At 43.5% G+C, this 26,808-nt stretch overlaps 1 protein-coding gene across 4 annotated transcripts in view; it reads left to right on the top strand.

Moving 5' to 3' along the window:
* Positions 1–26,808, top strand: part of DGKB (diacylglycerol kinase beta) — a 667,225-nt gene that overhangs the window by 263,878 nt on the left and 376,539 nt on the right. For all 4 annotated transcript variants that reach the window (XM_021000103.2, XM_021000102.2, XM_021000101.2 and 1 more), the window contains 2 exons: positions 15,631–15,663; positions 23,015–23,131. In XM_021000103.2, coding sequence (XP_020855762.1) covers positions 15,631–15,663; positions 23,015–23,131 — 150 coding nt within the window. The remainder of the gene's footprint in view (positions 1–15,630; positions 15,664–23,014; positions 23,132–26,808) is intronic.

Raw genomic sequence — 26,808 nt, 5'->3', positions numbered from 1 at the left:
TGCCTTGCGATCCCATGTAATATTTTTTTCCTTGGAGAGTATGCTTGAGCACACTCTCAGGATTCTGCTAATGTTTCATCAATGTCACCACTTACTATTCATTTATTTAATATTCATTATAGATCAATTCATAATTGTCATCATAGTAATGAAATGCACAAAAAAAAAAAAGAGCGTCCCAACTCCTCTGTTCTTTGCAAATCTAACTCACAGGCTCCATTCAGAGACATTCTTCTTACAAATAGCATGGACAAGCTACTGTTTTAATATAATTACATATTTTAAAAATTCCAATGGCTCTGGTCCCGAAGGATGCTTGGGATTCTCGCCAGATAACTTCCCATCTCTGTTTCCCATATTGCTCTGAAAATCCCATGTTGTCTTTCCTAAGATAGGCTTCCTGGAGCCTTTGACAATTCCCTCTCACATACCTTCTTATGTCAGTGAGGCTTTGGGAGGGTGGTGGGAAGGGGCCAGTAATGGGGCTGGCCCCTGTTGCGCTGAGCTGTGCTGAGCTGTGACAGATGGACAAATGGAAGATCCCATGGCATAGGTGAACTTGACACCCAGGCTTTAGAACAATTCCTTTTTGCTAGGTGGGTTGACTGCATAGAATGAAGTCATGTTTATGAGGACTGACTTTCATAGAGGGGTTGCAGTAGGCCAAATCATGCTTCCTTTAGCAGCAGCCAAGTTTGTGCAACTTTTCACCCTCTTCCCACCCCTCCCAATCCCTTTGTTAATGTTGTTTTGTTGTTATGGCTGTTAAATTTACAACCCAGATAGGAACTAAAACAGCCCTAAGTAGTGTATAGCACAAGGAAGCAATTGATTAGTATTGCTCAAATATCAACTATTTGGTGGGTAATCTGCTGGGCCCTGGGGAATTCAGAGAGTGAAAGGAAACAACTCAGGCTATTGTGGAACTAAGAGAGAAGCAGGGAAACTACATTTGGCTAAGAAGGTATGACAGACCATGGGGGCAGCTAGGTTGGTCAGGGCTTAGAGCACAGGAAGATTCCTCTTCCTGAGTCCAAATCTGGCCTGACATTTAGTAGTTGTGTGATCCTGGGCAAGGCATTTCACCCTGTTTGCCTCAGTTTCCTCATCTGTAAAATGAGCTGGAAAAGGAAATGCCAAAACCACTCTATGATCTCTGCCAAGAAAACCACAAATGGCATCATGAAGAATCAGACAATGAATTAATATCAATACTGAATATATGTATGTACATATATAAACATATATATGCATATATACATAAATATATAATGACATTAAATCAATATCTTAAAGGAAAAGTTCAATAAATCACAGGAGGAAATAAATAGCAAAACCATAATAGTAGGGAACCTCAATTTACACCTTTCAGACCTAGATTAATATCACTAAAAAAATAAACACGAAGGAAGTTAAGGGCCTGAATAGAATTTTCATGATAATAGAAAGGAATATGCATATTACCTCCGCTGTATGTGGTACCTTTGCAGTAACTGACCATCAATCAGAGCACAAAAACCTCACCAACCAATGCAGAAAAGCTAAATGCATCTTTTATAGACTACAATGAAATTAAATACATACATAAAGGGCCAGTCAAGAAATGATTAAGCATTAATTGGAGACTAAACAAAAATTATAAGGATTGGGTGGGTCAAAAAACAAATCATAGAAACGTTTAATAATGGTCATTAAAGATAATGACAGTGAGACAAGATACCATATTTTGGGGGAGGCAAAGTAGTCCTCAGGCGAAAATTTATGACTCTAAACATTTTCATTGATAAAAGAGAGTAAACAGATTGATGAATTGGGCATGCAACTAAAAAAAGAAAGAAAGAAAGAAAACCAAGACAACAAACATTAAAAAACCTCCAATAAAACAACAAAATTAAAATCCTGAACATCAAAGAAGAAATTAACAAAAACACATTTTATCTCCAAAGAATGCGTTTTTTGTATCATTTTTAAAAATTTGTTTGCCCTAAAACATGGTCATTTTTTGGTAGGTGTTCCACATGATGCTGAAAAATGCATATATTATTTTGAAATTCCACTTATGTGACACCAAAAACCTTTTAAGTCTCTCTTCTCCAGCAGTTTATTAATTTTTTTTGTTTGTTTTTGTTGAGGCGATTGGGGTTAAGTAACTTGCCCAGGGTTACACAGCTAAATTTATTATCCATGTTTTTTGTCTTTCTATTAGATTTATCCAGAATTGAAAGAGGGACATTAAAATCTCCTGTCACTATTGTATTACTCTATATATTTTTTGTTTCTTTTTTTGTTTTTTTTTTGTGTGTAGATTAGTTATTATTTTCTTTGTTAATTTTGATGCTACATTATTTGGAACATCTAAGTTTAATATTAATGCTGGTTTCTTATGTATGGTTCCTATCAACATATTGTAGTTTCCTTGTTTATGTCTTTTTGTATTTTGTATTTCTAATGTTTGGTTTTGCTTTTTCTGATAGGATGATTACAAGTCCTGCTTTTTTTGGATTCACTTTATGCATGGCATTTTTTTTCCCCTCAACTCCTAAAAAAAAAAAAATTCTGTTTCGTGTTCAGTCTTTCGTAGCCCTCCCTCCCCCACACCTTTCTAGTCTTTTTACATCTTACTTTCCCTGCCATACTCTGTGATCCAGCAGCAAAGGGGACCTTGCTGTTTTTCGAACGAGGCATTCTAACTTTCAGCTCTGGGCATTTTCTCTGTCTGACCCCCATGCTTAGAATTCCTTCTCTCCTCATCCCCACCTCCTGAATTCCCAGCTTCCTTCAAGTCCCAGCTAAGATCTGGCCTTCCACAAGAAGCCTTTCCTGCCCCCGCCATGCACCTTAATGCTAGTGCCTTGCCCAGGTTAATCATTGCCAATTGATGTATCTCTTGATAGTTGTGGACATGCTGCCTCCCTCATTAGGTGACAAGCTCCTTGAAGGTGAGGACTATCTTGGGCGTCTCTTTGTATACCCATATCTTAACGCAGTGCCACCCTAGAACATAGTAAGGGTTTAAGAAATCTTTGTGGACTGACTGGCTGACTATCAGGGTGATCCACAACTTTTCTATTTCAGTAACAGGAAAGTTCCTTCAGTTTCAGGCTTCCCCCCCCCTTTTTCCATTTATATCTCAGGTGCCTAGCATATGGTAGACATTGAACAAATATTTGTTGATTGATGACGTAGGTAGATATCATTAGTTTAAAAGAAAACTTCATCTCTTTTAGGTCTTTTGCCATCCTCACCTCATTCTAAGCTTTATCACTCTTGAAGATCGTTTTTAGTACTACAATCCACTTTTGTAATCATCCTCTGTTTTCTGCTCGAGCTTCCATCTAGGCATGAGTCTTTGAAGTTTCAAGTTGCTTGAGGCTTCGTTAATCAGCCACCCTTTTCTTGCCCATCCGAATTATTCCTTTTGGATATTCACCATTTCATGAGGCAGACCTGTTATTCCTCCTGGCCTTCTCTCCTCTGCAGAATTTTAGGCCCTGGAATCATCCTGATTCTTTCTCAGAAACCTTGCCTTGAAGCCAGACTTTGCCTGGCTTTCCTTCTTTTAAGGTGAGATGATCACCTGCTCCCGAAGCTCCCATCCTTTGTACTTAAGCAGCTTGTTGTAGCTATTATTGTGGTTCAGCCGTGGCCAACTTTTTGTGACCCAGTGGACCACAGCATGCCAGCCCCTTCTGTTTTCCACTATCTCTCAAAGTTTCTGCAAATTCATGTTTGTTATTTCCACGATGTTATTTACCCATCTCAAACTCTGCCATCCCTTTTCCTTTTGCCTTCAATCTTTCCCAGAATCAGGGTCTTTTCCAATCAGTCCTGCCTTCTCATTATGTGGCCAAAGTATTTAAGCTTCAGCTTCAATATTTGACCTTCTAATGAATAGTCTTCCAAAACCAGCCTGCTCTTCTGGTATTCTTGGGTCACATGTTGGTGCAGCCTAGCTTGCAGAATCTTTAGCATCACCTTGCTGTGAACGTTCCCGGCATTGCCCTTCTTTAGGAATGGGACAGTTCACGCTAACCTGTTGCAGCCAATCTCATGGCCACGGTTGAGTTTTCCAAATCTGCTGCATTGAGTGCAGCACTTTGACATCATCATATCTCAGGGTTTTAAATAACTCAGCTGGAATTCTATCACCTCCCCTAGCCTTACTATTCCCAGCAATTCCTGAGGCCCACTTGGCTTCATTGCCTCTAGATCAGTAGCCACACCCCAGTGGCTCTTGGTGATGGTGAGATCTTGCTTGTGCGCTTCTGATGTATGTTCTTGCCACTTCTTAGTCACTTGTGCTGCCGGTGAGTCCCCACCAGTTTTGTCGCGTGTCGTGACCATTTGGGCATGAAACATTCCCTTGATGTCTCTTATCTTCCTGAAGAGATCTCTCGCCTTTCCCATTCCCTTCTTTTCTTCCATGTCTTTGCTCTGCTATTCCTTGTCACTCTGTGCTACGCGCTGGCATTCTGCATTCAGTCGGATGTATCGCTCCCTTTTCCTTTCCTTCTTTCCTCAGGTGTTTGCAAAGCCCCATTAGATGCCATTTTCCTTTCTTGTTCTTCTTTTTCTTTGTCATGCTTTGTTGTTGCTGCTACTGCCTCCTGTACAATATTGTGAATTTCTGTCCACACCTTCCAATGGGAGGGGCTCATCTTCTGATGTCATCTCTTGTATTCTTTTAATAGCATCCTGGGGATTTTCTTGGCAAAATGACTGCAGAGCTTTGCCATTTCCTTATCCAGTGGGTCACTTTTTGTCAGCATTCTCTACTCTGACCTGTCCATCGTGGGTAATCCTGCATAGCCTTTTTTTTTTTTGTCATTGCTTCCTTTGCCTTTTGCAGAAAGGCCTTTTCATTGAGATGACCCAAGACATTATTAGCTGGTGTGCTTTTAGCAGAGAACATGAATTCTAGCAGATTTATGGATAATTGAATGCCATGATTATTGCTATTAGGGTAGTATGCATCTATTGATTACCCTGCCCCACTTCAAAGTAATTACCTTTGTTAGCTAAGAGCTCTTTTTTATTCAGTCAATCAAATAGAACTAGTTACAAGTTACAGAACTAGTTTTTTAAAAAGACCTGCTCACCTCCTAGAATCAAAGGCATTCCAATTAGGTATAACAGGATAGCTTTTCAGATTGAACGGAGAGCTCGATCTGTCCTGCATAGCCCATGTAAATAGAGGAGTTTGTTCAGAATGTAATAGAGGTTGTCAGGGTTTGGCAGTAAGGGCAAAGGAGTAGGGGCCTGGTAAGCTGAGCCTGAAAGAATCTGTGGCCCAGGTGATACCGTCAAAGAGAGAAAGAGAAAGTAGGGATGAGCTGTGAAGAAAAGAGAAATGTAAGAGAGAGCCCTGGGCTCCAGAGACATCTGAGCATTAGACTTGGGCTGATGCCCTCAGCTGATCCCCTCCTTCTGGGCTGAGGGAAGAGCCAGGAAAAGGTCTGCTCTTTCCCCACATTACCTTCCAAGGGCCAGTGTATTAATGGACAATGTAACATCCTCTGCTACTTCATTTCCTGAGTGTTTCCAGGAATTTTAATTTGCATCAAATACAAACAGCTGGTGGCTAGCTGGAGATAAATAGGAATATGAATTAAGGCAGAGTACTGAACCTCTGCCTAAGCATTAGGACTTTTTCTAAGTAGGGGGCTCAGAGCTATGGTGATTTTATGCTTAATGTTTGGCTTAATATGAACTCCCTAAAGGTGCAGAAGAGGGAACCCCAAGGAAGCCCAGAGACTTGAAACAGCTTCATTATTGTAAAGGGTTTTGTACAGCTTTCTGAGGTCTCAGTCTAAAGTCTGAGTCTGTCTCTTGAATTGATCCCTTTTTTCTTTATGATAGGGTACTCAGCAGCATATTTACCATGATGAGGATGTTACTTCAATCTGTTACCCAAATATTCTGTATTGGGTTTGCTTAATGTGGGATTTGTGGAAACCCAAGGGGTCTACAGATAGACTTCCAAGGGTCTGTGAAATTGGTGAGAAAAAAAAATACAGCTTTAATTTTACTTGCCTCTAATTAAAATTGGCATTTCCTCCAAATATGAATATAGGCAGCAAGATAGGATTCTGAGAAAGAGTATGTAATCTTACACAGACTGCCAGATGGATTCATGATCAAACAAACAACAGCAAAACACACACACCACACACACACACGCACACACCCCCCCACACACACACACACACCCAAGACCTCTTCCTCAAGTTTCTCCATTCTCCTCGTGCACATGGCCCCAGCTACTTTGTGCCTATTCAACAGAGCTAACCCTGGAGATGAAGGGGAATTTGGAACCTGATCTCCTGAGCCATAAGAGTATGGAAGAGCTGAACTCTTTTCCCTAATGCTGTCTTTCCAGACAGAAGTTTTTCATCAGAAACAAAAATCCCATTTATTTTGTAATATGTCCACATTATATATTTTAAATAAGGAATATGATACATTTCTTACATAGCTAGAAATACCTACATTGTGCTAAAAAGCATCTATTCCTTGGCTTCCGTACTTCAAGCCCAGCAGGCTGGGCCTATTTAGAGCATGTTGGATAATGAATGCTTGAACTGCTTGATTTTTCTGAAGTCTAATAGGAGTAGTGAAGGCTTTAAATGAAGGGGATTAGAGCAGAGAGCCTCCTCTCCCCTCCATTACCCACAGCCCTTTCTGAAACGGACAGGGAATAATGGTAACTCTGATTCATACAGAGCATTAAGGTTCACAAAACACTTTCTTGATGACAGTTTTGTGAGGCAGGCTGGACCCATGTTATGATCCTGTTTTACAGATGTGGAAATCATAGCTTCAAGAGTTTTGTTGATTTGCCCATGATTCTCTACTTAGTGTCTGCAGTGGGAATTTAATCTAAATTTCCTGATTCCATATCTAGTATTCTTTTCACTATGCCAGAATGGGATCTGCTTCAGAATGAGACCTGCAGGCCGTTAAGTAAACTGTCACAGAAAGAGCAGGTTCCCAATGGAAGATTTTGTTTGGACAGAGACTGACATCAACATGACCCTCTGGAATCTAAAGATGGCACCTGCGTCTGTTTCGTCCAAGGTGTAACATGGTTTCATCATTAGTCAGGGATGCGTGTAGGTCTAGTGAGCTGGCAAAGGGAAATTAGTCACACAGTAAACATTTATTAAGCACCTACTATGTCCTAGGGTCTATGCTAAGCTCTAGGGATACAGATATAGAAAAGAGAGGCAATTTCTTTCCTCAAGGAGCTCACACTCTGATCAGGGAAAGACGGCACACAGAAGGAAACTGAAAAGGGAAGGCATCCAGGTGCCTAGCAATTACCTAGAGAAGTTATATAACATACCGGGACCTACACATGCATTTGTATGTAATATGTATATGTATGTGCATTATATATATGTAATATAGGTGTATATATATATATATATATAATTACATATATTGAAGACATTATAGTGGATATTATATATGTGACATATAAGTTATATACTATATATGTGTATGTGCATTTCTCTGTGTGTATGAATGTATTGTATAGCCCAGACTATGAACTCCTATGTATGCTCTTGTGAACACCACAACATGTCTACATAGAAATGATAATCCAACCCATGAACCTCTAGACAAGGGTGTCAAACTCTCAACCTGCAAAACTCCCAAGTGTGCTGAACCCAACTGGAATGTAAATAGGGAATGCTTAACAAAGTAACTAAAAATGCAGCATAGATAATGTTAATTTGTGGTTTTTCAGATCAGTGTGGGCCCATAAGGATCCCTTTCTATTGGCATTTGGCACCACTGTTATTTGACACATGGGCAAAGGGAGACTTCTTACAGAGACGTGCACTCAGGGCTATTGGGTTTTAACCCTAATAATGAAGATAGTAGTGATATGTGCTGCAGAGGGCTTTTAGATTAGCTGTGTGCTTCATGTGTGTTGTCAGGCTGATTTTGTTCACGTCCTTTGCATTTTCCCATGTAGAAACCAAGTAAGTGCCAGAGTCAGACCCAAACCCAGCTATTCCCTCATCTCAGCGCTTCAGCCTTTCTGCTCTATCACACGATGTCTGTACACATACGAGCGCTCATCGCTATATTTTCCAGTTTTGTGTTTGTGTTTTTGAACTATTCCCAGTGACTGGTCTAGGCTATTTGTGTGTCCACTTGTCTCATACCTGACCAGGTTACAAGCATGTTAAGTAGATGTAACATTCAATATGTATCTGAAATCTGCTCAAAACTTTGCCTGTGAGGTATTTTTTCCCCTTTTTTCCATATGGTCTCTAATCTTAATTTATGGCATCATGTATTATGCATTTTTGAAGGAGGATTCTATGCAGAACCACATGTGCATGTTCTACTTAAGGGAAACAGCCTGTCTTGCTAACCTGGGGTATTTTCAGTGATTTAGGCTTCTTTCCATTTCCAAAAAATGCAAATAATGCTTTTATCCAATTTCAAGTGTGAAACTATCAGCCAGATCAGGCTGTCACAAAGTGCAGGAAGATCTGGGCAGATGCCTAGGCAGGCCAGGTTAGAAATGACATTTTCTCCCACTTCAGTTAGTTGAGTAATACACGCGAAGGTGAACAACTTTTCAGACGAAAGGATTATTTTAACTCTGGCAATCAATCTAGAGGCATTCATTTGTTCACTAACATTATAATTTCCTATTTCAACTTGGGTTCAGGGTGAAGGATAGATTCTAGAATCTCTGGGCGGGGGGAGAGGTGGGGAGACTAGACCCTCTGGGTTGTGAAAAACCTCAGTGGCCACTGAGTCCAAGCCATGCCTGAAAGAAATCCCCATTCTGACATCTTTGATTAGCAGCCCTCCAACCTTGTCTTAAAGACCTCCACTGAGACTCACCCCCAGGAGGGGATCCTCTTCTACTTTGGGAGATCCTTAATTAGGAGGAAGTTTTCTGCAACAGGAAACTGCAATCTTTTAATTGCTCACTTTTCTATAGCCCTTTAAGGTTTGCAAGGTAATTTACATACCTTATCTAGGTGGATTCTCCCTACATCTCTGTGAAGTAGGCACTGTTATTTTCACATTTTGACATATAGGGAAACTGATACTCAAGGAAGGTCCATGCCTGGGGTCATCCAGCCAGAAAGTAGCAGAGTCTACATTTCCACAGTCCCTGATATTCTTGAGTCTGACACTTTCCTTTTATATTCTACATTTGGCTGCCTCTCAAAGTAAATATGATTTCTGTCAACATACACACATGGAATCATCTATCTATCTGTCTGTCTATCTCCTGCTATTTCTCTGAACTGAGAATCCAGTTACATAGCTGATAAAAAGGCACTTGTAATAAGATCTGTGACTCCAGGCAAGTCACTTATTCTCTGTTTCCCTCAGTTTCCTGAATGGTAAAGAGGGGATAAGAAAAGCTCCTACCTTTCAAGGTTTTTATGAGGCTCAAATATTTGTAAAAAGCCCACTTTTTTTCATGCCTCCAAGGTGGTCTCTCTATAGATGCTTATTCCCTTCGCTTGTCTAGGACCTTGGAAGACGGAGGCTCAAATCCCTGAATCTCACTAGCTGGGATTAGATTATCAGACAAATCCTTTAGTTTATTCAGGAAATGGGAATAAGAGTGTTTACAACACTCCCTCCCAGGCTCCTAGTAGGACACAAAAGAAATACTGTGTAGAAAGTGCTTTCTGAGGCTTAAAGGCCATTCAAATGCTAATTTCATTAGTGTCTGTCTTTCCTTCCCTCCCCCAGCCCTTCCAGTTATGCTGGCCCTTGCCATCTCCTAGAGAGGCCATCTAGGATACTATGTGGGGCCAACAGAGACAAAGGGGATGGAACAAGTCTAGGTTATTGACTCATCAACAGGCACTTTCATCACAAAGATTGGCAAGGGTGGATTTCTGAAGTTCCACTAAAAGTGGTCAAGCATTGCAGTCATATGGACAAGTTCTTTCCAGACAGGGCACAATTCTGATGACAAGATGAGAAATACAAAAGGCGAAAGATATTGCGCCCCTCCATCTGCCATTTTCTCCTTGTGCTTGGAAGCGGTCCCTACGATCTCTCCCCATCCTCCAGCTCCAGTGCCTGCACACAGCCCCATGGAGCAGAGCTCCTTACTGGAGCTAAATGGCTTTAAATATACACTCTGCATGCAGATCTCAAGCGATAGTCTCTTAATAGATGTCAGATACACTTTATTGCTACCCTCTTTTATTTCAGTAACATTTTAATTAATTCACACTGATTGAATAAATGTACATTGAGACTTGTTTCCTAATGAGGGCACATTTAGAGGAAAGGTTTTGCATCATTCTGATATCCTGTGGGTAATTATATTCTAATTATATGGTCGGGAAAGAGACTCTATAACTCAGTGCTGATATTGTTCATTGGACCCAATTAATTACAGGCACGTAATGAAAGTTCATGATAAGGTTGACTGACAGTCAGGATAAAATTTTAACTCAATTGAATCCTTGCCTAACGTGAGTACAGAATTGGACTTTAACCTGGTTAGAAACTGCATGAGCATGAGATCAGGGGATACTGAGGGGGGGTGGGGTGTAGTGTTTATAACCTTCACTATACACTGATTTTTTAAAGAATGTGGAAAGAAAAAAACATACAGTCTGGTGCATTATTCCTGCTTATTCTTCATCCCACTCTTACCTTTTATCATGACGTGGGCAGTGCCCAGAGGTGGAAGGGTCATGCACAGGGGAGCTCAGCTTAAGGTAGAGAATCATCAAACGTCCAGGTTAGACGTTGGTAACGTCCTCCTTAATTAAGGAGTGCTGATTTATGGTAGGTGCTTAATCAATGCCTTTTAATGATTTGATTCACATTGAGGGATGAATGTGTGGGTAGACCGTATGAGGACCCCCCAGTAAATCTCCCCTTCACTGTCTCATCATAGCATGACTCAAGCTTCTTAAAGGCTATACTACTAGCGTCAACTCCAACAAGCTTCGTGAAGCTGGGAAGGTTGGGAGTGAAGGCTCAGTGACAAGCTGGGTATTCCAATTCAATTCAGTGAGCATTTGTTGATTGCCTACTGTACACCAATCGCCGGGTTAAGTAGTGAGGATGCCAAAACTCAGTCCTCAAGGAGTTTAACACTCCTCTCAGACACGCGAATAATAATGTCTTTAAAACTATACAATTACATTAACAACTGGAGTAAGCAGATAGCTCTTGCCAGATTATGCTCAGACATCTTGATTTCCAGATCAACATCACAACTCTTGCAGGCCATTTTCTAAGTTGCAGAAAGTCTACAAGCTTTGGAGACCTAGGTCAATAGAAGTAGAAGCTATCTTTCTGTGCTGTGCCACAGAGAATCTGTCAGTCTGTCGAATTAATTTGTAAAAATGAGCTACTTTGTTAGTCTTTCAACAAGTCTCTTCCCCTGCCCCAAGTTCTCCATTCTGCACCTCCCCCCACCACATGCACACCTAGTCACTTCTCAGTTACCTGTGGAAACTGAGGTAACTGAGGATTGTCATTTGTCTTTAACTTCAGAATGAGCTCTTACCCAATGTTTAGGAATGTGTACATTTCCAATGAAGGAATAAAGAGGATTCTGAAGCTAAGCAGAGGAGATACTTTTGTTCCCCATACAGCCCCACTGTTCAGCTTGGGGTGCACCTTACTTCTTAGTTACTGAAATGAAAACATAAGCTGGATTTCTGGTGTAGCAAAAAAAAACAAAGAAAAACAAAACAACAACAACGAAAACCACCACACTTTTTTTTTCTACGTAGAGACTCAGGTCAGTATAAGCTGTGGAGGACAGGGCAGCAATTTGGGGTCTTTAATGTTAGTGGATAACCCACTAGATTTTGACTCAAATATAGGTCCCTTCTAGTCACTGGTCAACAAATTAAGATGCGGGAAAACCAAGAGCTAGAGTTTGGGAGATCAAAGGCAAAGGAGATTGGCATCCGTTTCAGATATCTTCATTCCAGTCTGACTTGTTCGCCTTTTGGCTCTATGCATCTCACTCCTTACCTTATGGGGACTTCATCACTCAGATTCAAATCCCCACCCTCAAAGGAAGCATTGGTTGCCTTTCTGGCCCTGTTTTCTTTCTGACTCACGTGTTTTCCCCTCCATGATGTAAAGAGGGTATTGCTAAGTAGGACAGTGTTGAGATGAAGGCACTCATGATGGAGAAGGGCCTTGAGTCCAGGGAGAATGGTATGTTTAGCAGGAGAAGACTCCAGGGAGAAAGTCAGAGCTGTTTTCAAGTTTTCCAAAGGCTATGTGGGAAAGGGATTAGGTTGGGTGTGTTTACTCCCAGAAGGCAGATTTAGAGACAAGAAGTAGCTGCCTTGATTTCACCTTGATATCAGGGAGGGAGAGCTAGCCTCAACTGTCCAGAAGTAGAATGGGCTGGTCCACAGGCAATGGCTTTCTCCTCCTCGGATTTCGTCAAGCAGAGGCTAGGTGACCGCTTAACAGATATGTTACTGTAGGCGGCTGGGGGACATCGCTTTGGTGCATAAGTTGAGCTGGATGGCTTCTGAGGACTTTTCCAGCTCCCTCATTCTCTGATTCTGAGCTTCCAGGAATAGTAGCCAAGTCCATATATATAAAAGAAACAGGTTATTCCTGTGAGGGTTTCTGACACTGTGCAATGATGGTCTGGCGATTACTTTATCAAATTAATCAATGGATTGGGTCAATTCCAATATTTCAGCAAAACAACAAATAAGCCCTAGGTTCTGAACCTAATTAACCCTCTGCATTGATCAAATTAGCTGAATAAATATAAGAATGCTACTGTAAAAGGTCAGAGATTTATATACTCAGATACTTTACCAGACTGGCAGTGAGGGGGTGGGTGTGGGCAGCCCTTTATCAGCCACACCTGTGGATCTCGACCTTTCCTTAAATAGCAGAGACACACTTAGATTATTTCGCCATGGTCTCTTATACCTTGGGCACACAGTATGTGATGAAATAATCTGGAGTAATGAAGGCAACAGGAATGAACTTAGTTGTTCAGGAAATGTTTTAAATGCGCCTCTTAAGACACGTAAGGAAGGGTCTGACAGGCTGCGTGATGCAAGAGAACAGTCTAGAATGGCCATCATGGGACACAGCAGTGTGTAACTAGGACCTATAAACCAACTGTCAGCAACAGAGACAGATCGAACTGTGGGGCAGGAACTTCAAGTCAATCCCCGACGAGGATTTTAGGGGAACCCTAGTCACCATGACAATGCAAAAGAAAACTGTGGTGCAAGGTTCTCAAAGCACTTTTTTATGTAGCTCATCACTGGATCCTATCAATAGCCTTTTGTGAGAAGAACTTTAGGCATTATTGATCACATTTCCCTAAAGAGGAACCATACAGAGACAGGGTAGGTGCTCGGTGAAGAATGAAGGCTAGGGAGACAATAAGAAGTCACATTTCCATAGCACTTTAGGATTTACAGATAGCCCTTTCTCACTCTGACCCTAGGGGGTAATTACATATTGTAACCTGAGTATGATATTCTCCATTTTGCAGATGAGTAAATTAAGGTAAAGAGAGTTGAATCAATCTATCACCAATCAACAGGCATTCATGAAATGCATACTAAGTGCCAGGCTCCTGTGTAGCAGAGAGTCTGTATTGGTCTGGGATGCCCTGAAAACAACTTTCTCTCACCGGGATTGCTCCACTCTCTTAGGAGAACAAGCCTGTCCCACAGCTCTGACATTTCTTCAGTCTTCTGCCATCTGTATTTCAAATTGTTCTACCTTCCCACCTCCTCGCCTGAGTCTGGGGTCCTCTCTTCTTCCTCAAACTAGGTCATCTTTGATTTCTTTTTAAGCATTTCTTCCATTTTTCTAAAGGAGGATTAATTCTGATAGATGTATTAGAAAATGCAGCATTTTCCCCTCTCTAGAAGTTGAGAGATGCGGCCTCCAGATGAAACGATTTAAAGCCCGTGGCAGATGACCTAACCGTGAGCTCACAGTTGTGTTGCTGTGGCATGTACAGTTGTTATTTGGCTGTGGAAGAAACACTAGCATGGGACAGTAACACAGAGCCGGTCCCTGCCGGGGCTTCTTAGCAGAGCATTCTAAGAGCTAGAAGGGAAGTCAGTCACTTCCTAGTGCATGGTTCTTCACTTGGGTTCTATGGACCCCCCAAAAAATCTGAGAAATAGGATTGGGGGAAATGACATCTTCTGTCCTGTACACATGGTACCCTCTGACTGCAGCTTCTTATTTCCTTCAAGTGTTTTAAAACATTCTCAGAATAGGGTCCCCAAAGTTTGACCAGAATGACAGAGGGGCCCACAGCCCCCACACAAAAGTTAAGAGGCGGGGCAGCTGGGTGGCTCAGTAGATAGAGCTCTGGGCTTAGAGTCAGAAGGCCTTGAGTTCAAATCCAGCCTCAGACACATGACACTTACTAGCTGTGTGACCTTGGGCAAGTCAATTAACCCCGATTGCCTCACCAAATAGCAAAAAAAAAAAAAAAAGGTTAAGAGTCCCCTTATTTTACAGAGAATGGAAATGAACTCAAGGAACATTCATTGGCTTTTATCCAAGGTCACAGCGGTAGTATCAGAGGTAGGATTTGAAACTACATCCTCTGATACTAGAGTCCTTACATTTTCTACATTAGATGAACTACTAGCCATTCTTTGTCTCTTCAGTTTTCTTCTTTCTTCTATGTTGGTCAGAATCATCTGTTTCTATTTTCCTTTTCCCTGTGGAAGCATCTCTTCCTAGTCAAGGTAGACTTCAAACAAAGAAGAAAGTCTATTAATAGACTTTTCTGCCCTTTTCCATATTTTTCTACCTTTGTCTACACTGGCAGTTTGCCTGTTACACATTTCAAGTCATCTTTTACATGTATTTTGAATACTGGTATGGTTATGGGAACTGAGAAATAGCATTTTTCAGTTATTGAAATTCACTAAAGATTTACTTAAATGGGAAAGAAAAGGCTATTGTAAAGAGAAATGATTAGTATCGCAACTGCTATTTTGTTAGATTGTCCATTAATTAATTTCAGATCTTTGAAAGTCTCTTTAGCTCCATTGCAAAAATTAAAAACAAAAACAAACAAACAAAAAACCCAGTAACACCCAGAATAATTGAATTGGACTGTGTTCCTGGAAGTCATGTGTGTCTCACCTTGCAATTATTCGCTGGAAAACAAAGCTAGGGGAGGAGATGGGTTGGGGGATGGGGGAGAGGGACAGGGTTGGGGGGTTCTGGACAGGGTTCTGGAACCAGGCACTGCTGCCACCACCCTGGCCCAAAGGCTCAGCCCAGCCTCCTTTTAGGAAATGGGCCTGGGGGATAAACAAGCTCCAGGAAAGTACACTTTGTTTGGGAAAGGTTAAGTCTGGTGCTCATGAGGGTGTGTGTGTGTGTGTGTGCGCGCGCGCGCGTGTGTGTGTGTGTGTGTGTGTGTGTGTGTGTGTGTGTGTGTGCGTGCACACGCCCGCGCGCGCTGCACCTGTGTGGGCACAGGGCCAGAGGAGAATCTTCACTGGAGGCCATGGGAATGAACAGAAAAGTAAAAGCAAAGAATATCTTTGTGTTCACAGAGCTCTAGGGCTGTAAACATTTTTCCTTTTCCTTTATTTGAAAACAATTTTAATATTAACTTCTCTTTTCCAACAGACTCTGCAAACTTCAGGAGTTTCACTTCCTGAGGTACGTAAAAATTCCCTAATTGAAAAATTAATAATAAGCAAAAAAATTTCCTAATTGAAAATATGATGACTCTTACCGTTTCATTTTTTTTTAGTCAGTAAATTTTGAACTACTTCAGTGGTATCATCATCACCATCATTATAATGCATGCTTTTTTCCTTTCTCCTTCAGGATTTTCTAATCCAAGCATGACCATGTTATTGGGGTATCTCATGATCTTGTGATGCCTCCTCCAGGTTGTCAGGGAGCTACAGCCGAGCCAGACCTGATCACCAAGAAGAAACAATATTGCTAACAGCTTATATAGCAGAGATGCTGCTGTCTGAGGCCTGGCTGGGCTTTCCCTAGATAGACCAGTCTATGGGGGCAATTTTGTTTTTATGTCAAGGAATGGCTGAAAGTTCAAGCCATTCCAGGCTTTACATACCATCTAATTGTAGCTCTTCATTAATAATGCGTTGAGTAACCAGAGGGTTAGTATCTCTCCCCCACCCTACTCCCTTACCCAACAAAAGATGCAATGACATCTCTATCAATCACTGAACACACAATCTCTGATGGTAACTCATTAGAATGGAACGTGGTCATGGGAGAAATGTTACCTCATTTAAAAATGATCACTGAGGTGTTGTCAGGGTGTTAATTTTCCATACTTGCTTTTGTATTACTTTGATCCGAGACTTCCGTCCTTCTGTAACAACATTGTATTGCATTAGTAGATCCTTTTTAGGAATTTCCAAAATACGACTTCTGTGTGTATGTCTATACACATAATGTCATGTGTTTTATACATATGTGTATATGTACACATATATAGACACACACATATATGCATGTTCATTTGCATACATGCACATACATGTGTAAAGCATATAACAACTAGTCCTCTGTTTAATAGAGTAGGTCATTTTGTTGATAAATATATTATGAGAAAATCCCCAAATCCATGCAATTCACACTCAAAACTGCCCTTGCATATGGGGATTGATGCATTGTTTTAGAAGCCAATGAATCTATCATCTCACTGTAGAGGGATATCTGGAAGGATGAGGTGATATGCTAGCCTCCTCACCAGCTTTGGTTAATTCTAGGACCCTGTATCCCATAAGGCAAAATGATCTTCCTCTGAGTACTGTCAGTTAATGACTGCCTAGAAAGAGGCAGTCATTGGTGAACTGCATAGCATATACAGTACTTTCATGATGTAAACAGAGCTGGCGGTCTTTCTTAACAGATCACTTTGCTTTACCTGGCACCGAGGCATCCCCCTTCTTTCTCAGCAGTTGCTGAGTAACTTTTGTTATTGTATTTCCACAATTCCTAAAGATCAATAGTTGACTTTGCTGGTGGAGCTGGACCTCTGGTGGAACCTCCCAGCCTGTGCTAACCCACACGCTGCCATGGTCACCTCTTGAGCTACAGCCTGCCTGAATTCCTTTAGCCAAGATCAAATCAAAAGCCACTTGGAGAAAGCTGAGTGGGGGCGGGGGCAGGCACTATGGGGCTTGGCTTCCCCTCTCCCAGTGAGCTCCCTGGTCCTGCCTGCTGCTTTGAGAGCTTGGTCCCTCCTTCCCAAACAGAACCCATCCCTCCCTCTCTTTGTCAGCACTTTGCTGGGCCCTGGTCCTCACTAATGGAGGCATCACTAGGGTGGGGTTCCAGGGGCTTTGACCCAGACACCAAATTCAGAGGGCTTTGATGCACTTATAGCCCTTTGTGGAAGAGACAGTGCTAAGAACCTAGTTACCGGGAGGAATTACTTAAAATAGGAAGTGACAGTCTGTGCTTCTGGCCCTGGGAGTGATAGGGACATCTGCAGCTGCTAACATGACCATGATGGTTCTGCTTGCTTGCAAGAACAGTCCCTTACCCCCACTGGCCCTCTTCCATTGGGGACTCGGGGAAGCCCAAAACTTCTGTCCATGGTGGGCCACATGTTCTGAAGTCCCCGTGTGTGAGTGTCTGCACACCCACACCCTGCATGAAGGCACATGTAGATTTTATTCACTACAGTACAGTCTTTGGCAGCTTCAGAAAAAAAGACAATCCTCCCCTCTCTTCTTTTTTAAGCAGTAACCCAAGAGTTCCAGAGCAGAAATCAGCTCTCTTTGGCCCAGAGATACAGATACACCTAGCATTGAGGCACTGGTCATGACTGATGGAGTCAGTGGGAATGCTGCTTCTGTGTGTTTCTGAACTGCCTGACTTGAGAGGATAGGGCAGGGATTCCCCCCTGGCATGTCTCCAGCCTCCCATCCCTGGGGTGACTTCCCAGCTCCCAAGCTTTTGCGGAGCCAGAGGGCCCTTGGGTTTGGGGAAGGACCAGGCCCACAGGAAGGCCAATGACAAGGAAGACAAAGGCTTTCACGAAAACCCAATAGACCAATGCAGGCCAGGGGCCCTGATATGGTGGGCCCCCAGGGGTGTGGAGGGGAAGGCTGACAGAGAAGCCAGGAGAGAGGGAAGGGAGCGCAGGGTCTGCAGCTGGCCGTGAGTTGGACAAGGGACTCCAACCCCCTGGGCCTTGGTCTCCTTCTCTCTGGAATGAACAGGATGGATTATGTACCTTCCAAGGCCCTTCCTTGGAGGACTCAGAGCCCTTTGACGCCAGGGGTGCCAGTTGGCATTAATGAAGATCATTAAAGTTTATGGAACATTTTATTGACGTTATCTCGTTGTATCCCCACCACAACCCCGGTAATGTTGGTGGACCCATTTTCCAGATGATGTTAATAGTTAACATTTCTGTAACTCTTTGGTCAGTCAGTCAATATTTATTAAGTACCATGTGCCAAGCACTGTGCTAAGAGCTAGCCATAGAAAGAAAGGCAGAAATGCCCCAAGGAGCCCACAATCTAATGGGGCAGAGACAACCTTCTGAAAGGCTGAGGCAGCCTCAGCGGGCAGGGCACCAGGCATGGGATACAGCAGGAAGGAAGCCACTGCAGGCAGGAGGTTCCTCCAGAGCCGGGGGAGGAGGCGTCTCCTCCATCAGGAGCAGGGAGTAGACCAGTGCAGACATACTGAGGCTGGAGAGGTTGAAGGGCCCCGCCTAGGAAAGGTTTTCGGTGCCAGAGGAGCTTGAATTCGAGCCTGGGGATAATAGGGAGCCACTGGAGCTTATGGTGGAAGAGGGTGACGTGGTCAGACCGAGGCTGGAGGAAGATCCATTGGGTGGAAGGATGGAACGTGGACTGGAGAGCGGAGTCTGGGCCGGAGGGCGGAGCCTGGGCCGGAGCGGGAAGACTTGGGATGAGAGGACCGTCCCCGAGGCTGCTGCCATAGTCCCCGGGAGCCATGGAGGGCCGCAGCTCACACGGTAATGGCCGTGTGAGGAGAGAGAAGGGGCCGTGTGAGCGAAGGTTGGAAGACAGAACCCAAAGCCCCTGGCGGCTTTTACGGAGGCTGGGCGGCTCACGCACGTCCCGCGTGACTGGCAAGCGGGGGAGTCCGGCCTAGAAGCCAACTTTGCTTTGTGCCCTGGGTGCAGGATCATGGACTCGGGGTGCGGCAGGCCCTGGCTCCAGATCACTGCGTGCGCAGTTGTACAAACAGGCCCGGTGAGGCCGAGTCACGTGCTCCAGGTCCGTGGGGAGGCCACGGAGGCCCCAGGCTGTGAAGCCGGCTTCTCCGACTCCACATCGCACGTTCTCCTCCTTGCACCTGCAGGCCATGCTGCCCCCTCAGGCCCTCCCCCTAAGCCGCCACCCGTGGGCAGACGGAGCCGTTCCTGCGGCGCCACCGGACCCCAGAAGGATGCAAACTACCCCCAGCCTGCCTAGCCAGGCCTTGGCGCTGCCGTCCCGGGGCCCGCGGGCTCCGTGCACTGTGGCGCCACCTGGCGGCCCAGTTCTCATCTACGCCCGCTACCCGATCAGCGGGTTCCTGGGTGGAGTCGACAGCCACGTTGCCCAAACCCTGGCCGGCCAAGTAAACGGTGCGTGTGAGACCCTGGGAAAGGCAAGAGCTCTCTCTGAGCCTTTGTTCCCTCGTCTGTAAAACGGGCAGGCCGGGCTGAGAGCTGGAAGGGACCTCAGCGACCACAGAGTCTCATCCCTTGATCTGACAAGTAAGGAAACTGAGGCCCAAGAAGAGTGCAGGACGTGCCCGTGGGGGTGCGGGGGCTATGGGAGGAAGAGAGCTTGTGATTCTTTGGTGTTGAAGTGAACACAGTCCGGCTTGGGGAAAGTCTGTTGTTGTGAAGGGCTGTGAAAATAACTGCAGAACAGAGACAGAGATTAAGACAGTGGTATGAAAATCAATAGAACATAAGGTCCTTGATCACCAGGGTTGGTGTCTTCGTCTTCCCATTAACTCTTTCCTTAATCCCTCCCTTCCTCCCTTCCTCCCTTCCTTCCTCCCTCCCTTCCTCCCTTCCTCCCTCCCTCCCTTCCTTCCTTCCCTCCTTCCTTCCTTCTTCCTTCCCCTCCTCCTCCCTTCCTCCCTCCCTTCCTCCCTCCCTTCCTGCTTTCCTCCCTCCCTCCCTCCCTTCCTTCCTTCCTTCCTTCCTTCCCTCCTTCCTTCCTTCCTGCTTTCCTCCCTCCCTCCCTCCTTCCTTCCTTCCTTCCTCCTTCTCCTCCTCCTTCCTTCTCCTTCCTGCTTTCCTCCTCCCTCCTTTCCTCCCTCCCTCCTTCCTCCCTCCCTTCCTTCCTTCCTTCCTTCCTTCCTCCCTCCTTCCTTCCTCCCTCCCTTCCTTCCTTCCCTCCTTCCTTCTCTTCTTTCCTTCCTCCATCCCTCCCTTCCCTCCCTCCCTCCCTCCCTTCCTTCCTTCCCTCCTTCCTTCTCTTCCTTCCTTCCTCCCTCCCTTCCTCCCTCCCTCCCTTCCTCCCTCCCTCCTGCTTTCCTCCTCCCTCCCTCCCTTCCTTCCTTCCTTCCTTCCTTCCTTCCTTCCTTCCTTCCTTCCTTCCTTCCTTCCTTCCTTCCTTCCTTCCTTCCTTCCTGACTTCCTTTTTGACTTCCTTCCTCTCCACTTCCCTCATTTTTCTTTCCTTTCTTAATTAGCTTTCTGACTGCTTCTCATAGAAGAAGAGAAGGGGTGTGTGTGTGTGGGAAACCAACCTACTTAATTGGTTGTTTGAGATGGGTGGTCAGGATTGGCTTCACCTGAGGGCTTATTCCCCATGAATGAAGCCCAAAGATCCCTATCCTTCAGCTATCCCCCAAAATCTATTTCCAGAGTTTGGGTGGGTGTGGGTAGGAGTGAGCCTGCCTGCTCACAGTTGCTCTCAGCATTCTTAAGGACCCTCCAACACATACCTTGTTTGACACCTTCAGACATTTGGCCCTCAACCACGGAAGTTTGGACAAAAAGGCCCCCAATCTGATGTGGTGAGATATCCTAGAGAGACCCAGCATGAGTGATAACCTTGGATTCAACAAGGCAGCCAGCCGTGACATGGAGCTGTCCTAGGTCAACAACTCTTCCTTTTCTTTTGTCTTAGAAGATTCTGCAGAGCTTTTTTTTTTTTTTAGGCAATTGGGGTTAAGTGACTTTCCTAGGGTCACACAGCTAGTAAATGTCAAGTGTTTGGTCTGAGGCCGGATTTGAACTCAGGTCCTCCTGACTTCAGGGCCGGTGCTCTATCCACTGCGCCACCTAGCTGCCCTGCAGAGCTTTTAAAAACAGCTGCCTTTGCCTAATATTTCCTGTACCTAATTATCTCATTTGAATCTCACAACATCCCTTAGCATTGGGTACTGCAGGTTTAATTGACTTTTTTCCTATGAGGAAACTTCGTCTCAGGAAGATTATGGGGCTTTCCCAAAGTCAGCCAGGAAGCATTTACAAATTCCTTCCCATGTCCCTGGCAGCTAGATGACCCATTGTATAAAGTGCTGGGTCTGGATGCCGGAAAACTTGAGTTCAAATTTGGCCTCGCAAGGGTTGTTGTGGGGATCAAAGGAGATAATATTTGTAAAGGGTTTAGCCCAGTGTCTCACATAGAATAGGCACTTAATAAATATTGTGTTTGCCTCCTTCTAGGCACCAGGTCACACAGTGGAGTAAAAAAAAAATCAAAAATGGAATTTTGAACCCAGGCCTCTTTGGACATTAATCACTAGGCTCTGTCTGTTTTTGCAAAGTTGCTTCCACATACTGGCCTTGCTCATTCGCTGCCATTTGTCCATGTTGACCAGAGTGATGAAAGATGACTCCTGGACCCATTGACAGATACTGTCCCAATTTTACATGCCACTCAGTCCAAAGCTATCACTTATCTCTACTCCTGTTAATGCTTGATTATGTTAGAGGTGACGATGGAGGGCAAATATTTGTTAACCATACAAAGAGGTCATTTTCTAGCATTCACCGTATTGATGGACAAATCTTGGTTTCTGGGGGAGCAGGCAATGATTTAGAGAACTCTCTAATCCAAACTTTTAGGGCAGCTGGTCTTTCTACCAACACAGACATTCCAAGGAGGGGTCCCCAGTAGCTGGGTCTTTGTCTCCATCAGTTCTGCATGTAGAGATAGACCACACTGATGAATCTGATGGAGAGGATGGTTTGTCCTGCACACATGGCTAAATTCAGCAATGTGCTCTTTTTTTAAAGTGGGACTTTTCAAAATGGCTTCACACCAAGAAGGCAAAGAGACTGTGCCCATACATATTTAAATAGAATTAAAGGCCACTTTGAGCAGGTAGGGGGCACCATAGTGCCTAGAGCACCTAGCCTGAAATCAGGAAGACTCATCCTCTTGAGTTCAAATATGGCCTCAGACACTTCCTAGCTGTGTGACCCTGGGCAAGTCACTTAACACTGCCTCCATTTCCTGATCTGTAAAATGAGCTGGAGAAGGAAATGACAAACCGCTCCAGCATCTTTGCCAAGAAAGCCCAAAATGGGGTCACAAAGAGTTGGATATGACTGTAATGACTGAACAACAACAAAAGTCCACCTTAATAAATATTCCTAGGAGCAGAGATGTAGAATTAGAAGGACCTGAAATGTCATCTTGTCCACCCCCTCCACTGACAGTTGAGGACTTCTAAAACACCACTGGGAAGTTGACGAACCCTCCTTGATTAGCCCCTTTGAAATAGGTAGTCCACAAGCCAACTCTGCAGCCAATGAGACACAGGCAGTTTGAGATTCTCCACCATTTCTTTTGTTTGAGAATCCTGACTGGGCCGATTGTTAAATTTTCTTACCTCTTTCTTTCATTCCATTTTACTGATGGTTTGTCCAAGCTGCTCTTTATAGGTCCTGTTCCAATGGAGTCAGGTGAAATCAGCCTCTCTTAACTATGTTAAAAGTTCAATTTCATCTTGGGACATGAACAAAATATTGTTTTAAATGGAATTATTTTATGAAGCTAAGGCCTCATGTTTATTTTTCTTCTCTTAGGACCGCCAAGGAACCATGAACAAGGACAATGAATCCTCCCAGCAGGCCAACAAAGCAGGAGACAAGAACAAAATGCAGAGAGCTAACTCAGTGACTGTGGATGGACAAGGCCTACAGGTGGGGCATTCCTCCTGCCTCCCCTCACTCCCAACCACCACATCATCATCATCTTTTTTTAATTTTGTTCATTCCAGGCTTTTAGGGACATGCATCTTCAGTCATCAGTCTATTGGTTTAAGCCCCAGTTTGGCTTGGGAGGCAGTCTCCTGGGCTAGTTAGTGAATGGATCAAAATGTCAGTCTTGTAGGTGAATATCACAATGTTCGTTGTTCAATCTAGCTTCAGTATTCATGATGTTCAAACCTTTAGTGGTCTGGCAGCCTGCTGCACTGTGGGATCATCAGTATGGGGGTGTGGCCTATTGGCAACCTGTTATAAGTATGGGAAGAACCAGATTTTAGAATCTTCACGCCAGTAAAAAAAATTGTACAAACAAATGCTTTGGACAATGTATGAATAGATATTTTTTGTTTGTTTTTGTTTTCATGAGTTTAAACAAAACAAGAAGAGATGTATTATTAATTAAAATAGAAACATATATTATATATTCTATATAAACAGATATAGAATATATAATCACCTATCGTGTAAATTATTGAAGACACCTATGCTAATATATGTATGCTGCTAAGATGCACCATCCACGTAAGTTAGAAAACTTACTGTGACAATGACCGGGACCAGTTGTAGACCACCTCAGCCTTACTTGGTTCTGCCGCTTCCTATCTATGTGACATTGGACAAGTTACTTGACAATTGTAGGCTTTGTTTTGTCACCCATAGAATGAGGCTGCTAGACTGTATGCTTCCAAAGGTTCTCCCACCTCTAAATCTATAACCATCTTAGTTGCTATAACCAAAAATAACCATTAACTTTAACATCATCTTCACCATTGTCATCAAAAGATTTTGATTTTGTTCATTCCAAAAGTAGTGGGGCAGTGATAGAGCACAGAGCCTGGAGTCAGGAAGATCTGAGCTCAAATCTGATCTCACTTAGCTGTGTGACCCTGGGCAAGTCATTTAACCTCTATTTGCCTCCACTGTAAAATGGAGATAATAATGGCACCTGCCTCCCGGGATTGTTGTGAGCTGCAGATATTATACTTGTAAAGCACTTGTCACGGTGCCTGGAACATAGGTGTCCTACAAATGCTGGCTGTTTTTTTTATTTTACTTTTTTTAGACATACTGTTATCCAGTTTATATTAACATTAACCAGAATTTGGACAAGAGTTGTGACAACCCCAGTGTATACAATATAGCGGCACTCTCAGCATGTTGGACTTGTGTAAAATGGTCTCTAAGCTTGGAAACTAATTTGTTTGTAATTTAATCATGTGGACAAAAACACATGGAAGTGTTGTATTGTTTAGCTATGACAGGCAAAAGGAGGAAAGAGAAAAGGCCCAGCCCGGCCCCTCACTGTTCCCAAAATCACAGAAGAGAGAAATCGATTATTTTGCTGTTTTGCTAATAATGGACTTTTTAAAGTAATAAAAATGGTAGTGCTTTATCGAGATGGAGGAAAAAGGACTGCCAGAAAATTAATTTAACCCGTAAGCTTTAAAAAAAATACATCATGAGAAAGCATTGAGTTGCAGCCGCGTTTGCATATGACTCGCTGACAGCGGAGATGTGCGCTGCTTAGAGAAGGCGATTAATCATAGTTAAGAACATTCATCTTACTTCTTTCTAGCTAACCAGCATAATGATCAGGATTATTATTTCTAATTAGAGGAAGTAATAGATCATGTATAACCTTAGTATGAGCCTCATTAATTAACCCAAGTCCTACGGGACTTCCCATAGAGGTGGTTGGGCTCTTCATCTTTGTCATCACCAAGGCAGAGGTTTACCCCAATACCGATGATCACAGGTTATGGGCATGGTCACAAGTCACAAGAATGGATTGAAATGGAAAAGATGCCAACATCCACATGCACGTCCTCCATGGAAGCATTTGTGTAGAAAAGCTCATGGCACCATTAATAGAACGGATGCCCCAAAATGGACATTTGAAAAGAGAGCTCTTAGTCATATGATTTTCCATTGTAGGAAAGTTTCCCAAGGAAGACTTTTGTCAGAAAAGTGTGGTTTCCCTAGATAATGCTATTACCCAAGATTCAGGATGTTTCTCAGTGGATGCTCTGCTCTCTCCTCCAGCTCAATGTGCTTCAAACAGAGTTGTTCACTTCCCTTCCCTCACAGTTGACCCCCGCCCTTGATTCTTCTGGTTAATTCAATGGAAAATCATGGGTTCAGTCTGTAATTCATGCGCAGGCACCTACTTTAACAGACTGATCTTTTCAGGCCAGACCTCCATTTCCTTCGTGCTTCCCATAGGTAAACAGAAGCCATTAGAGACCACAAGGACCTCCTTTCATTATCTCAGGAAGACACTCATAGGGTTGGACTTCATGAAGCTTCTTCTGTGAGGGTCCATCACAAAGAAAAGGCATAAACTCATCTACCAGGCACAAAGGAAGGTTTTCCCATCATGTCAACAAGCATTGACTTTCCATGAATATTGGTCCAGTGATTCACAAGACTTCCTTGTTGAAGTGGTTTATCCAATCTTTGTTGGTAAAGCAACAGGCCAGCTTTGCATCATGATTCACCATTCCTAGAAATACATGGCTGATGTTGTAACCTGACATATAGTAAGTGCATAATAAATACTTACTGATTGACTCCACTTTCCTCTCCTCTTTCCAGTCCAAGCTTATTATCTGCCACCTTTACTGTTTGACCTCTGGGGAGTGATCATGACTGCCAAAGCTTGCCTATGATTTAGATAGATAGACAGATATAGATATTCACATGTATACATATACATATTTTATATATGTGCATATATACATATACATAATAAACACATGTGTGCACATACACACATATATGTATGTGTGTATCCTGCCATGGTGATCCCTTGTGGCTCTTTGGGGCAGATGTGTCTTTCCATGTTTGTGTAAGATTTATGCTTGCTGTATTTCATCACAGATCATAAAAGTGGCCACAAACCCGTGTGTTCCTGCCAAGGCAGTGGTGTATATGGTGATAAAGGCAGGCCCTCCCTCCTCCTTGCCAGTATAGCATCCCCCATGACTTCTTTCCCTGCTCCTTTAGCCAATGGGTCCTGAGTTCTGTTGATGCTTCCTCTTCTGACCTTCGGTCCTTTCCTACCATTGCCACGGTCCCACTCCAGTTTAGGGCAGAATCATATCTTGCTTTCTCTCTTGGCAATAGGTTCCTAACTGGGCACTATTTCCAGGATCTTCCTCCCTCACTTTATACTTTGTGAGGCTGTCACACGGTAAGCCAAAGACGTTGCTTTCATACTTTCATTACATTAATCCCTTGATTCAAAACAAAACAAAACAGAAAAGACTCTGTTGTGACTCTGCCCCCTGCAGATCTCAACTGTAAACTCTTTCTCTTCGTTTGGGAGGTCCTTCCACAGTCAGACCTGAAATTATCTTCCTACTTTTGCCCAGTTACTGCCTTTCATAAACTCCATGTTCCAGTTAGGTTGGTCTAGACCAGGGATTCTTTTTTTGTACATGATGGACTTTGGCCTTTGACCCTCTGGTGAAGTCTGTAGACTTCCCTCTCAGAATTAAGTGTGGATTACAAAGCAAGCCAGTTATGTTAAAATACATTTATCCAAATTTATGTGTAAAAGGTGCATGCACACATTTATTGACCTCATAGTGAAAATCCTTGGTGTAGCC

Source organism: Phascolarctos cinereus, unplaced genomic scaffold (assembly GCF_003287225.1).
Source record: "Phascolarctos cinereus isolate Bilbo 61053 unplaced genomic scaffold, phaCin_HiC Scaffold_1;HRSCAF=81, whole genome shotgun sequence".
NCBI classification, from domain to species: Eukaryota; Metazoa; Chordata; class Mammalia; order Diprotodontia; family Phascolarctidae; genus Phascolarctos; species Phascolarctos cinereus.
The sequence above is the reverse complement of the archived record's forward strand: the minus strand, read 5'-3'. Positions and strand labels throughout refer to the sequence as shown.